Source organism: Podarcis filfolensis (assembly GCF_964270895.1).
Source record: "Podarcis filfolensis genome assembly, chromosome: 16".
Taxonomy (NCBI): Eukaryota; Metazoa; Chordata; class Lepidosauria; order Squamata; family Lacertidae; genus Podarcis; species Podarcis filfolensis.
This window is the reverse complement of record NC_139620.1, coordinates 26216647-26231663: the sequence shown is the minus strand read 5'-3', so window position 1 is coordinate 26231663 and position 15017 is coordinate 26216647. Positions and strand designations below refer to the sequence as shown.

The 15017-nt window shown below is 47.5% G+C and overlaps 1 protein-coding gene across 12 annotated transcripts in view; it reads right to left on the bottom strand.

Moving 5' to 3' along the window:
• DEPDC5 (DEP domain containing 5, GATOR1 subcomplex subunit) overlaps positions 1-15017 on the bottom strand; it is a 52418-nt gene that overhangs the window by 21239 nt on the left and 16162 nt on the right. For 6 of the 12 annotated variants that reach the window (XM_083589701.1, XM_083589700.1, XM_083589706.1 and 3 more), the window contains exons 19-29: positions 14170-14206; positions 12389-12509; positions 11505-11728; positions 8781-8987; positions 7856-7991; positions 6945-7042; positions 5794-5859; positions 2666-2822; positions 1289-1449; positions 770-887; positions 172-339 (exon numbers count right to left, since the gene is read on the bottom strand). In XM_083589701.1, coding sequence (XP_083445827.1) covers positions 172-339; positions 770-887; positions 1289-1449; positions 2666-2822; positions 5794-5859; positions 6945-7042; positions 7856-7991; positions 8781-8987; positions 11505-11728; positions 12389-12509; positions 14170-14206 — 1493 coding nt within the window. Of the gene's footprint in view, positions 1-171; positions 340-769; positions 888-1288; positions 1450-2665; positions 2850-5793; positions 5860-6944; positions 7043-7855; positions 7992-8780; positions 8988-11504; positions 11729-12388; positions 12510-14169; positions 14207-15017 lie in introns of all 12 variants that reach the window. The other 6 variants (XM_083589698.1, XM_083589707.1, XM_083589702.1 and 3 more) reach the window with 1 other exon arrangement.

Genomic DNA, 15017 nt, shown 5'->3' with positions numbered 1-15017 from the left:
CCAAGGATCCCCAGGCATGCACCTCCAGATGGTGGAGACGTCAGGCACCATCTTGGCACTCAGGTATCTTCACTTGGTCGCAAGTGGCCGATAGCCAGGTGCAAAATGCGCCTGGTGAATTTCAAACGTGCCTGGAGAGCACCAGGTCATTGAAGGCTGCTCAGCACTTACCTGAAATCCTCTGAACCTGCGGAGCAGATGTACTGGTCCAGGTAATTCCATTTGTATTCCTCTAACCTCTCATGGGAAAACTCAACCCAGCAAGAGACAAACTCAGAGTCAGAGTGGGAAGGGCACAGGCTGTAGGTGTAGTTTATCTGGGCTGATTCATACGGATACCTAAAGAGAACAGAGAAAACAAAGGCAACTCAAACCCACAAGCTTTTTTATTTTCATATTTTTTAAAGCCAAGCAGCTAGTCCACATTGGCCCTGGAGTTCCATCTGAAGATCAATACCCAGAAGATCACCTCACCCCCTATATATAACAAACCAAACACTGTGCCTTGTAGGAGAGGGACTTGTTCCATCATCCAAGGTGGAAAGGAGAAGCGTGCGAGGCTTGCAAAGTGTATGGCTGGCAACGCCCCTTGCGCTATGGCTCCCAAACCTGGAAACCTCATGCAAGGGATTCTGACGGGTGGGTGGTAAAACCCACCTCTCAAACAGATTTGACAGAAGGAAGGAAAGAAGGATGGATGGATGGATTTTAGCCCACAGAGCCAAAAAGGGTCCCTCACTCCTGATCTAAGGCTGCCAAAGTTACTCACTTTGGCAAATACCGAGTGACGGTAATGATTTTGTCCTTCAATATCACTTTGTGGAAGGTGCGGCCCATGCTCAGCCAGTACTGGTCCTCCTCTTCAGCCCGGATTCGTGACACGAGGCCTGGTGTGTAGGAAGGGTATCGTAAATATATATATCTCTCAAAGTGGTTTGCAGCAATAAAAACATAAAAGCATTTTAACTTCGTACAGTAGGCTGCTTTCTACACATGAATGCACCGCCACCAACTCTCCCCTCCATCCGGCAAGCCAGAGACACAATTGGGAGTTCAATGACCCATCCCAGCCAGGCAAAAACACTCCGGGAGGGTGCAAAGCAAGGCTGGTGAGGGGTGTTGCACAGGCACAGCCTGGGAAGAGGGCTGGTCTCCCACCATTGCTCAACTGCATTTCCAAGTCAGCAAAGGGCTAATCTGAACTCATTAATCTCCCTCCTTAAAATGGAGGAGGAGGAGGAGGAGGAGGAGGAGGAGGAGGAAGAGAGAGTCTTGGGCAGGCCCTCACCTCTGCTGTACAAGGGGCTGCTGCTGAGAGGCGGCTGGACGGCTGCAGGCGGCTTCTGAGGCTTGCTTTGCACGATGAGCTGGTAGCCCTGCATGAGCCTCTGGCATATGAACTCCTCAAACACTTGCTGGGCCGTCATCTGCACACCTTCCTCGTCCCTCCTGAGAAGGCAAAAGGCAGGCAGTGAGTTGTCCCCACCTCAGGCAGCCAATCAGGCACCACCCTCTTCCCACAGCAGCCAACCAGACGGCTTTCTCCATGAAGGGGGAGGCTGGAAGATTCAGGAAGTCTTCCTTTACGCAGCACATAGCTGGACTGCGGAACATGCCGCCACAGGAGGCAGTGATGGCCGCCAGTTTGGATGGCTTTAACAGAGGATTGAGCATACAAACAATACAAACAAATTCTTGTCTTATCCTTATTTTTTCTAAACATTGTTAGGTGAGCTTCCCCAAGTTCCCCGTCTGATTTTCATTTTACCTCATCTTTAGCAGTTTCATATATCATAATTTTTAACCGTTTTTTAATCACACTTAAAGGGTAAAGGGACCCCTGACCATTAGGTCCAGTTCTGACCGACTCTGGGGTTGCGGTGCTCATCTCGCTTTACTGGCCGAGGGAGCCGGCGTACAGCTTCCGGGTCATGTGGCCAGCATGACTAAGCCGCTTCTGGTGAACCAGTGCAGCGCAGCACACGGAAACGCCATTTACCTTCCCGCCACAGCGATACCTATTTATCTACTTGCACTTTGACGTGCTTTCGAACTGCTAGGTTGGCAGGAGCAGGGACCGAGCAACGGGAGCTCACCCCGTTGTGGGGATTCGAACCGCCAACCTTCTGATCGGCAAGTCCTAGGCTCTGTGGTTTAACCCACAGCACCACCCGCATCCCTTTATCACACTTACTTTTACCACAAAAATCTTCACATTTGTATTGTTTATTTGTGTTAGAAAATGAATAAAAAAATTTGAAGGAAAAAAAGAAGATTGGGCAAATTTGTTGGGGAGAGGACTACTGGCAGTTCCTAGTCATGACAGCTATGCTCTGCCTCATACCAGGAGGGGAGAGGGCTCTTGTTGTTCAAGTCCTGCTTGTGGGGTTTCCCAGAAGAAGACATCTGGTTGGCCACTGTGAGGGCAGGAGGCTGGACTAGATGGGCCATGGGCCTGATTCAGCAGGGCTCTTCTCATGTTCCCCACCAGGGGCACTACCTGGAAGAAGCTGGCCTGGCTGTGACCCCCCCCCTGCCCTCCCAATTGCTTGCCAGTTCTCCAGCCACTGGTGACTTGGCTCAGCCTAGCCCAGCCAGTTCAGCATCCCAAAGCACCCAATGGGACAAGGACAGCTCTCAGATTTCAGCCGCAGGGTAAGTGTACCTGTCCAGATCTGCTTCGGGCAGCAGGTCATAGCACCCTTCGGTGTAGTCGTTCTGAAGGCTCTGGCGGTCCGGGAAATAATCCGTGGTGAGGGGGAGGCAGGCGGGCGTGGTAAGAGACTTCCAGTCCACCCCGACTGTACAACAGAAGCCTGGCACTACGGGGGGAGCAGACAGCGTCAGAACTGCCTCGTTTCGTCACCGGGCGGAAGGCAATGGGGGTGGGTTGGGCATCAGTGCGAGGGAGGAAGGAGAGAGAGAGAGAAAAAGAGAGAGGAGGAGGAGAATAAAGTGCCACAGAAGCAAAAAAATGGGGAAAAGGAAGGAAGGAAGGAAGGAAGGAAGGAAGGAAGGAAGGAAGGAAGGAAGGAAGAAAGAAAGAAAGAAAGAAAGAAAGAAAGAAAGAAAGAAAGAAAGAAAGAAAGAAAGATTTGCATGGGGCAGGAGAATGAAAATTGTTCAGGATGGGAAAAAGAGGTAGGAGGAGGGTTCGAGGAAGAGGGGAGGAAGGTAGGGAAAGAAAGACAGAGTTTGTTAAACAACACAGTGGCCATGCCGATTCACTCCCATCATGCAACTGGGAATAAAAATAAAGTTAATTAACAGTTCAATTCGCCTTTCGATTTGTAAACTCGAACCAGTACAGCAGCTGCAGGAATTAAAAAAACAACAACAGCTATTAAAAGCATCTCGAGGCAAAGGAATGAAGAAGTGCAGGACAACACCCGTATTCCAAGCCCAGAACAGGAGTGGGTGAAGACCCTTCCCCTCCTGTGTCAAAGTGCCAGAGAAAGAGAGAAGGGCTAAGAGAGGGCAGCAGAGCAGCCTGCACCCAGCAGAAGTTGCACACTCATTAGAGCAGCAGCAGCAGCAGCAGGAGGAGGAAAAGGAAGCATGGGGGGGAAATTAAAAGGAAAGAATGAGCAGCACAGGGAGGTAAGAAGGGATCTGGGGGAATAGTGAAAAGGGGGATCTTGCTGGGGTGACCCTTGCCAGTGGGTGGAACTGGCAGGGAGGCCAGTGGTAGGAGGCACCCAGGCCAAAGGCAGGCAGAGCCACCCAGTAAGAAGGAAGGCAGACATGGGAGGATATGGCTGGTGGCGCAGTGCCCCCCATTTGCCCTAAAAGGGGAGCAGCTTCCCAGGAAGCAGAGCTCTCAGGATCAAAGCAGCCATTTGCTCCAGACTCTGGGCACGGGCTGCATCGAAGACTCCTCTTGGCCAAAAGCCCCTCTGCATCCCCAGCCTAGTGGCCAGGGCAGGACATTCTTTGCACCTTCTGAGCCAGCTGTCAGGTGCAGAAGGAGGAGATGAAGATGGGGGACTCATTTTCCCATAGTGCTCTCTCCCACAGTCCAGATGCGTAAGTCTGGCTCAACAGCATGAAAGACAGAAGCCAATCTAAGAGGAGAGCGGCATCTGCACCCAGGAGAGGGTTCCTGGGTTCGTGGGGCTCATCTCCTGCCATCCAAGTTTGTCAGAGCAGCTACTTGGGCTGGTTCCCACATCCATGAGGGAAAAGCACTCTACACATGCTTAGAGAAACACTTCCCTCAAGTCCTACCTATGTCCCAAGGCTAAGCCATCAAGGGCAAATTCATGCATTGGAGTGAGCCTCGCAAGACACCCTGGGCTTGGCAGATATTACTGATCACAGAAGATGGGCACAATAAATCCAAACAGAAGGTAAATTTACACGGAGACCAAGTTTTAAATGGCAGGCAGATCAAGCCCTAGGACCAAAGATTTTTGTTGTGGTGTGGGAATTGTACTCAGGTTCCAAAGCATGAGGAATCTAGCTTCCATCCCAGGGCACAGACTGTGCTCAGGTCTCCACCCAGAACGGCTGCAATTCGCAAGAGCCTCACAGCTCTCTGAGGGGGAAACGCAAAAAAACAATCATAGGCCGCCTAAGCAAAATCCTTCCATTTAAGAATTTTGCAATTGACTCTGTGATTGAAGAATTGCAGCCCTCCGATAAAACAGTCTCTGAACGGGCAACCTGGCAAAGTCTGTGCAAGGGGGTACAGCAGTTTTTTCCATCCACTTCCAAGCCTCCTCAATAAAAAGTGCATTTGAAAAGGAGATGTAAAACTGCCTCTTCATTATTACAAGGGCTGTCCAGCAACTTTATTACGTCTGCCTTCTAAAAGATTCAATATCAAGGCACTCAATTGTGTCAAGGAGAAAGCTTTCCTGTATGCGGGAACAGAAAACCCAGTTAAGTATGTCACCCTGTTCTTAGAATTAAGACATGGTGAACCCAGCAACCCAGACGGGGTGCCGGGGGGGGGGGGAAGATAAGGTCCCAGGAGGGGGATGCTGCCTCCCCCAACTTCTCACAGGTCAACATTCACTAGTCTAACAATACATTTGCCCTGCTCGTGGTTCACAGATAGTAAATGAGGAGACAGTCAAACAAACCTTTGCACCAGTTCCCTTAAAGTAAAGGTAAAGGGACGCCTGACCATTAGGTCCAGTCGTGACCGACTCGGGGGTTGCGGTGCTCATCTCACTTTATTGACTGAGGGAGCCGGCATACAGCTTCCGGGTCATGTGGCCAGCATGACTAAGCCGCTTCTGGCGAACCAGAGCAGCGCACAGAAACGCCGTTTACCTTCCCACCGAAGCGGTACCTATTTATCTACTTGCACTTTGACATGCTTTCGAACTGCTAGGTGGGCAGGAGCAGGGACCGAGCAGCGGGAGCTCACCCCGTCGCGAGGATTCGAACTGCCAACTTCTGATCAGCAAGCCCTAGGCTCTGTGGTTTAACCCACAGTGCCACCCGCGTCCCCCAGTTCCCTTACCCAGGCAGATTTATTTTAACGCTGTGGTTAGTATTGCTCGCTCTCAGACAAATATTCTGGGATGTTCCAGACAGCTGAAGATCCGGTCACTGAGCAACCAGAAGCCTTCCTCTGTGGGACTGTGTCCCCACAGCTTCCGTATGGGAAAATCTCAGACGGAAGGAAAGCCCTATCCCAAAACTTACCACTTTGGAGAGAGGGAGCAAAAGGAACTGGAGGCGATCGGGAGCCCTTGGGACTCTGGAAGTGCTTCTCTCGCTTTTGCCCTCATCTACACAGACCAACCTCCTCCTCCCCAACCCTGTCATCACTGCTCTTACTCGGATCTGGAGAGTTAGAGACGGCGCTCTCCAGGGAGTCCTTGTTCTGGCTTCGGGCATTCATTCCTGAAAGAAGGGGAAAGATGTCAGCTTGCATTTCTTAGTACAGAGAGTATTGATCTTATGTGTAGAGATCTTTCCTATTCTAATAAACTCAAGAGGGTTCTGGAAGCTTCAGGAAGTGTCTCTGTGTGAAAGAAACAAGCAGAAGGTTCATGATGTTTGGGTTATCCCTTCAGAGAGGCTGAGCACAGCTGGTTTAAACTGGTTCTGTTATCTCTTTCTGTCAAGGTCATGCTGACTATAATAATAAGGCCAGAAGGAGCCTGGGTTTCACTCTTTTCTATCTCTCTTCCCTTCTGGTGTGGTTCTATATATAGTATGCTTAGTGTTAAGGTTTTAGTCATCATAAGTTATTGTTAAGTTTAAGTCTGCTGCAACTGGATTTCTTATGGACAGTGCCAGTCCTGAATGTATTGGATTTGTGACTGTTATGCTCATTTGCCTTCAGTAGCAGTAAAGCTCTGCTGGATGAAATATTAATTGCCTCTAGTCTATTTTCTTGGGAATCCTGCAACGTGTTTAAGTTTTCACTCTGCTAACTATACATTGGAATCTACTCTGGATCAATATTGAGTAGAAATTCACTGACAAAAGAGACCTCCGCCATGACAGGAGGTGCAGAGAGGGCTTTCGTGAGCCACAGAACATTTCTAATCCTGCCTCGTGTTCTCTCAGTGGCCAAACAGATCCTTCAACGGGAAGAAGCCAGCAAGCAGGATTCAAGCACAAGAACCCTCTCCCCTCCTGAGGCTTCCAGCAACTGGGATTCAGAAGCATTGCTGCCTTTGGCCGTGGAGGCAGAGCAGAGCTATCATGGCTAGTAGCCATTGATAGCCCTCTCCTCCATGGATTTGTCTAATGCTCTTTTAAAGCAATTTAAGTTGGTGGCCATCACTGCGTCTTGTGGGAGTGAGTTCCACAGTTTAACCACGTGGGCACTAACTGCAGGGACATAATGCTCACAGTCCCTGCAATTTGCTCTTCCACGACGAACGCCCAGACAGGTGTATGTTATGGGTCAGTTTTGGAACAGGCCAGCATCATCACCGAAGCCCGCCCGCCACCCGCCTCGTGCCAACCATTATCACCTGTGGCATGGCTGCCCCTGAGCTGGTTAGAGTAATCTTCCATGCCACTGAAGCTCATGAAGGAAGTGCCATCATCTGGATGGTGAGCAACTCCATGCCTGGAGAGAAGGAAAGTAAAGCATTTAAAGATAATTAACAGTAAAAGAAAAAAAGAAGATCAAAACATGTCAACATCTATGTGTCTAGAGAGGCTTTTAAGGTTTTTTTTAAAAAAGTTTTAAGCAGGTGTTTGAAAAAGGTACAGTGAAGGCTCCTCCCACCTGATATCAATAGGCAGGGAGTTCCAAAGTGTATGTGCTGCCATGCTGAAAGATTGAGTTCTTACAAATGCACAATGAGCTGCAGCCCAAACATTTGTAGGCAAAGGCCAAGAGAAGAGTAATTTGAGGTAGCGACCAGAGAAGAATGGCAAACCAGGTTGATGGACTATGCCGAAATGGCAAAATTAACTGGGAAGCTCAGAAATCAAGAAGACCAGAACTTTAACAAGGAATGGGAAAAGTTTATAATTTATTTACGAGACTTTTGTAAACAGGTTAAAACATTAGCAGGATTTTAACCACACTTGTAAAGTAATGGAAAGTATGGAAAATTTAGAAGGATTAAAAATTTGGATAAGTATTGATATGCAGTTGTAAAAAAATATCGTTAGGACCCATGGAAGGGATGGGGGGGGGGTGGAGTCAGGAGATTCAGAGCAATCTCGATATTTGGATTCGGAACTGTTTTTTGTTGTATATTTATACTTTTTTAAATCAAATTAGAAAACTATAGCCCCCCCCCAAAGAGTAATTTGAGGTGGAATCAGACTTGCTATGGACCTAATGCCTGAAAGTTCCATCAACGAGATCCACTTTTGGTTGTAAGTTTATTGGAAAGCACCGCTATGCGTTCCCTTTGGGCGGCCTCACCTCCCGGCTGCCTCGTGATAGGCCAGCTCCAGCAGTTCTGCAGAGGAGTGGGTCCAGTCCCTCTGCCCACTGCCCTGCATCTCGGCCATGTTCTGACGCGTCTGGTGGTGGATCTGGATGGCTTCTCCAGAAGGACCTGCCCAAGCACATGATTCAGTTATCACTTGATTTGCCAACCAGCTCTTCCCACACTCCACACCGACTCTCCACGCCACAAGATTGCATCTGAAGCAGCGATTTCCCACCAAATCGAACACAGAGGTGGCCGAGTTTGCATTGCGTCCCCTGAGCTGTTCCTGCCACAGTCTAAAAATGTGCAGTTCGCCAAAGGGGTGCAATCTTTCACATGAATAGCCTGAACCAAACATGAGAAGCACCTTGCTGGACCGGGCCAAGAGTTCATCTAACCCAGGGTTTCCCAAACTTCAGCCTCCAGCTGTTTTGGGACTACAGTGGTACCTCGGGTTAAGAACTTAATTTGTTCTGGAGGTCCGTTCTTAACCTGTAACTGTTCTTAACCTGAGGTACCACTTTAGCTAATGGGGCCTCCTGCTGCCGCCACACGATTTCTGTTCTCATCCTGAAGCAGAGTTATTAACCCGAGGTACTATTTCTGGGTTAGCGGAGTCTGCAACCTGAAGCATCTGTAACCCGAGGTACCGCTGTACAATTCCCATCATTCCTGACCACTAGCTAAGGATGATGGGAGTTGTAGTTCAAAAACAGCTGGAGACCCAAGTTTGGGAAACCCTGATCCAGCCCAGCATCCCCCAGCCTAGTAACTTCTAGATGTTCTGAGCTGAAATGTCCATCAGCCTCAGCTAACAGGGCTATGCTGGCTGGAGTCGGTGGAAGCTGCAGTCCCATCAATCTGCCACAATAAGTGGCTAGTAGCTACAGGCAGCCTCGCCTTCCGTCTCCTTACCCACGGGGAAGGTGTGCATCCAGCGCCTCCGGTTCGATGTGAGTTTCATGGGCATCCTGGAGGGTGCAAAGGGGTTGATGAGGGCCCTCTGCGGCGCATAGCCCCCCGCAGAACGGATGTGCAGCATGGATTCGGCACTCCCAACGTGAAATCTCCCTGGGGCACTGGAGTCTCGCTGCTGGGACTCCATCATGTTCTCAAGGGCATCTGAAATGACGACAACAAAAACTTCACATCAATAGGGAGAATCCGACAGGCACAAAAGGAGCCTACCAAGCAGCCAGTTAAGACACATGCCCCACACAGATTTTTTTTGGTGGGTGGGTCTGTAATGGGAAACGGACAGACTGAATCCACTAGGCACAAACAGGGTGCTTTTGCACAGCGCCCACTCACCCCAACAAGGCTTAACCTGAACAGCTTCAGAGGAGATTGTGCCCCATTGAGGGGCAGGAATGGTGGGTGGCGTTTCTGACTCAGGCATGTAAACATCTTTGCTCTGTCAGTCCAGGCAAAAGTGGGGGGAGAGGAGGACCCATCTTGGAGGCAACATACCCAAATCTATGTTTTAGTATGGCGGCACCTGCACTTTGGAACTCCCTGCCTATTGAGCCTATCCAGACGTCTAGAATGGCTGATGTGCTTTCAGTTTATTGCTGGTTTTAACTTTCTGAACGTTTAAATTGTTTTTAACTAATGATCTTAAACTGCTTTGGGGTTTGTTTGTTTTTAACAAACCAAGTTTTTTTTAAAAAAAGCAATTTTATGAAATAAGAAAAATCATTAAGTCCAGAGGGTGCTGTTTAATTACTTAGTGCTCTTTAGCGTCTTTTTTTCTATTATTATTAAACATGGATGATTGTTGTATTTATTTTTCCTTGTAACCTTTAAGTTTACACAGCAGCATAACTCTTCAAACAGGTAAAAATGGTAAATGCAATGGCTATAAAACTAAACTGAATTTAAAATCACAGAAAGGTCCACTGCAAAGGGAACTTAATTCATGTTCACTTTACCCGGAAAACAGAGGAACTACTCGCAGGGGCAATTCGGATACTTTTGAACCAATTCAGTGAATTAACTTAATTGGAATTATTTTAGTGAAAGCACCAGTCTTAACGCAGGCAGTTCTTTGGCTGTCCACAGATGACTTTTTCAATCAAAGATCTCTGATTTCAGGCCAGTTATTAGACGACGATGTGTATGCATGCATAAATGTGCACCCTATTTACTTCCTCCGAAAGGGAGCCACCCAAATCAGCTTGCAAAAGATTAAAATAAATGCACAATTACAATAACCAACAATTAAACTAAAAGCAGCGGCAGAAGCAAGATCTTTAGCTTCTTCTCGCTATATTTTTTTGCCTTCAAAATGCCACAGTGAGGCTTTAGGTACTTGAAGCTGAGAAACAACCACCTGCTCAAGGTCCCGTGAATCCTAGAGTCCCTCCAGACAAGTCCAGCTCCCTACCTAACCCCTGAGAATGCTGGACCTCACAGGGATGTTTTAAAAGGGAGGTCCTAAAAAAGAAGAAGCTATGATAAGACAATAAATCCACTTGGGAAAACAGCTGCTAATTTTTCCACAGTTTGAGGCTGGAAGCGGGGGGTGTCCCAAGGGGCTCCCTAACTAAGCTGACCTTCTTAAATGATTTGATAAGTGGTTCAGAGAAGTAGGCCACCCACTCCACGTGCTGTTATTTGGAGAAGGAGGACAAGGGCACTTAAGACAGAGCAGATGAGATAGGAGGGGTGCCCTGAGCCAAGGGGATGAAGGCTGGCTCAGGAAGTGAGGAGGTCTCTCTGGGGACAGTTCAGAACAATCTACAAACAGGTTTCGGGGGCGGGGGGGGGGTGAGAGAAATGAAAGGAAAAGTAAGGGTTTTTTTATATAAAAAAGGATAAGTTGTCATAATTGCCAATAAATAATAATATAATAATAATTTATTATTTATACCCCGCCCATCTGGCTGAGTTTCCCCAGCCACTCTGAGCAGCTCCCAATCAAGTGTTAAAAACAGTACAGCATTAAATATTAAAAACCTCCCTAAACAGGGCTGCCTTCAGATGTCTGATAGCTGCTTATTTCCTTCACATCTGAAGGGAGGGCGTTCCACAGGGCGGGGGCCACTACCGAGAAGACCCTCTGTCTGGTTCCCTGTAACCTCACTTCTCGCAATGAGGGAACCACCAGAAGGCCCTCAGTGCTGGATCTCAGTGAAATACAGGATGCAACTATGAATAAAGAAATAGAGGATGCAACTATGAAATTTACTGATTTGATAATAAAGCATTCTAAGAGGGAAAGGATGTGTTGTCTATCATTGTAAAGGGTTCCATGGTCTGAACCAAAACAATTACAGGCAACGACCGGTTTAGGCATGTCTGAATGATGCACAATTGTGCACATGTGCACAGCGCCAAACCCAGAATTAGCAGGAAAACCTCATAAGGACATGAAAAGGGAGTGGGCTTACGCTTGCTCTGCTGACACGCACGGGGTCCAGAACGTAACCCCCGTGCAAAATGAGGATTGCCTGTATAATTTTTTATTTCAAATGCTGCCTTCCCCCTTAAAAAATATGTTCTTTTTTCTGAAACCTGTATGTTTTGAGGTGACACACGCAGGCAACGTCTAATGAAATAATCCACAGTATGAAATGAAACGACGATATGTTCAAAAGGAATGAATTGCTCCCGCTTCACATCGGGCCTCATCCTGACCTCGGGTGCTGGTGTAGCCCAGGGAGCTGCTGACTTCGTACTGGAGGTGGAGGTGCTGGCGGGGGATCATCAGGATGTTGGAGATCTTGCCCAGGGAGCTGTCGTCCGAGGCCTGGCTCCTCACCTCTTCCGGGGGCAAAGGCCGGCTCTGCAGGGAAGGGCTGCAGGAGACGTCGTAGGAGCTGGAGCTCTTCCGGGGGCGGCTCTCTCGTTCCCGGACGGACCTGCTGGCAAAAAGCACCAGGTGGAAGGGAGGGCAGAGGCCCAGCTCCAGTCATGTCACAAAGACCTTTTGTCACTTAACTTGGGTGGGGAACCTCAGGCCTGGGGCCCAAATGCGGCCCTCACAGGATCTCTACCTGGCCCTTGGAATGCTCCCCAGGCCACGCGGGCCCTGCTTTGCAGCCTAAGCATTTTTGCCTGGCTGAGATGTGCTCCCGAAAACTCTGATGGTGTTAAGTGTTCAGAAATAAGCCTACATTGACAAATGTAGCATTTGCTTCTCTGCACATGGCCCTCAGCAAGCTGCCCGGAAGGGAATGTGGCCCTCAGAGTAAAAAAAGGTTCCCCACCCCTGAATTAACCAATCACAGTAAGCTGATTATGAAGGTTTTTTTTAAAAAAAGGAAGAAGAAATGGGGGGGAATTCCATGGGAAAATACAGCGGGAAACCATTTTCTAGGTGTGCTTTGATGGAGCTCATGGTTAAAACAGCAGGTGCAGGCTGGAGGTCCAGCAGAAGTGTGAAGCTGATGGAGAAGGGTGTGTGTGTGTGTTGATCTACGCTCCCTCCTTTGCAAAGGCTGCTCCAGATTCTTAATATTGTGGTAATGGCTCACTAGCACACCATCCAATTTGGCTCGTTGCCTCACAAGCTTCTTTACCTGAAGATGGGACAACGCTGAGCTCTGGAAGGCCCCGGCAGACGGAAAACCTGGGCGTCGTAACCATCGTAATCCACTTGGATGGGGAGAGCGTTCTCTGTCTCTTTCGGGGCTCCCAAAGCTGGAAGGCAGTAACAGCACGTTATTGACTGGGGCGGCTTTTAAGAACCTGGTCTCCGTTCTTGGGCAAAACGGCATAATATCAGCGTGAGAATTTCCCCTGCTGACAAATAGAAGAAGACGCCTTCACCCCGGTACGGCTCCCCTTTATCACATACACAGCCCAACAAGACAATGACAAAAATCCACCAACAGTATACAAATCAATATGGCTAACCTGATCCAAAACACCCACCCCACTCACACATGAAAACAAAGACCACCACAAATGAACAACCACACCCTAGTCCAACCCCAACCTCTCTCACCACCAAAGGAACACAAGTGAACAGCAAAGAACCTGCACAAGCAACGCTGACACCAAACCCTACATATAGTAGGTAAAATAGAAACATCACCACCCAAACCCACCCCCACCCATCTTCCACCCCCCTTTTCCCCTTTTCTTCCTAATGTCTCAACAAATGAAACTGATTTGTAAAATTCTGTTGCAGCATTCTGTTGCAGCATTCAAGGAACTTCAGTAATAGTTGCAAGGTAGATATAGGAAATTAGATATATTAAGAATAAGTTTAATTATGATAAAAGTGTGTATTGGCAATAAGTAATATGATATTGAAATATGGAATAGACGGGAGGTTGGGTCTTTAGTGTTAAGACCAATATATGTTTTATTGTTTGCTAGGGAAATTATGTGTCTATGGTTATTCTTGTGTGTAATTCGGTATTTGTGTGTGTGTTTTTCTTGTTGTATCAATAAAAATCTTTTTTTTTAAAAAAGAAACTGATTTGTAATAATGTTACATGGGGAAAAAATATGAGAGACATTGCACACACTTTTGTAAATCAAGAAAATCTTTAATTAAAAAAAAAAAATCCCCTGCTGGTAGAGACGAAAGGTGACCTATGTGGTCCAATTTCCTGTTCTCCTAGAGGCCAACCAGATGCCTCTTGGGAAGCAGGACTTGAAAGCAACAGCAGCTATCTCCCCACCTGGGATTCCCAGCAATGGGTGCTCAGAGGCATTGACTGCCTCTAACAGCCAGCGTGGAGTAGTGGTTAGGGTGTTAGACTGGGACCTGGGAGATCAGGGTTCAAATCCCCACTCAGCCACAAAGCTCACTGGGTGACTTTGGGCCGGTTCACTGCCTCTCAGCTGAACTTGTCTTGCAGGGTTATTAATATAATATATTAATATCAAGATAAATTTACAGGACAAAAATTTGAAAAGAGGGAAAGGATTTGCTGAAATGGATAACTGACTGAGAATACAAAAAAGGGAGGTGTGAGGAGGTCAGGGAAATAAGCTAATGAAAGAAAACAAATGGGAAGAGTTGCTGTATTTTTTCCTTGATTTTTCTTTTTGTTTAATGGATTTTAATTCTTTGTTTTTTCTTTTTGATCTTTCTTTTTTCTTTTTTGTATTTCATCTTTTTTTGTTTGTTTAAAAGGATGTTGTTCTTGATGTTTCTTTTTGTACTTTTAAAAACTTTAATAAGTATCTTATAAAAAAATGAACTTGTCTTGCAGGCTTGTTGTGAGGATAAAATGGGAAGGAGGAGAAACGCGTCTGCCACCTTGGAGGATATAATAAATCCAACCCGTCAACGATCAATGGAGGTAGGACCCTTTCACAATAACAACCTGGGATGACTACTCACAGGCATCCCTGCTGCTTTTCAGTTTTTCACTCTGCGGCTGGAATCCAAGCGGCCCGAAAAATGGCAAAGGAAAGAAAGCATTGGAAACTTAAGTTAGTTTTGGCCATGGAACGGTCACTGCATTACAAGCGTTAAGATTCAGACCAGGAATATTCTGACAATTCATGCAGTCACCCAATGCACCCCCCCCAATATCTCACATTGAAGTGCTTGGTGAACTCTTACTGTTTTAAAAGCCTACAGTACAAATGCATCGGGGGGGGGGGGGGATGTTCCATATGAACCACCCCCATGTGACTATCCTTACATTTCAAGCAAGGTCGAGAAAAAGACTCCTAGAGCCCAGTAAGCTCGGTGCAGAGCTTAAAAGTAATTTCCGTGCTGGGAAAACCTGGTGCAAATGGAGCTTTTAAGGTCTCCACCTTGAACGCAATTATTTCACGCAACATCAACCAGCCAGCTTTCAATCGTGCAAGGTTGAAATTGCCTGTGGCGACTGCATTTTCACAGAGAAGCATCTGCTACATTTCATGCATCAGCCAAAGTAAATGAATAAAGATCACCCCTGAAGGCTGAGGGACCCCCCCCATACCAATGCAGAACTTGTAAAGCTGCTCACTATGACAACATGACTTGGCTAAAGGGTGTGGGGAGAGGAAGTGAGTCAAGGAAAATGCTCTTCTATCAGGAACTGCCAAAGTAGGACCCACAGGTGTCAGTGAGGCCACCAGTACTTCCTATGGCGCCGGCAAAAGTTCTCAGTAAATAGCCCCTCAAAAACCAACAAGGCATGAGAGATGGTTTGCTCTTCCTGCTTGTCCTAGCTCATCCTTTTTTTACACAGCTGT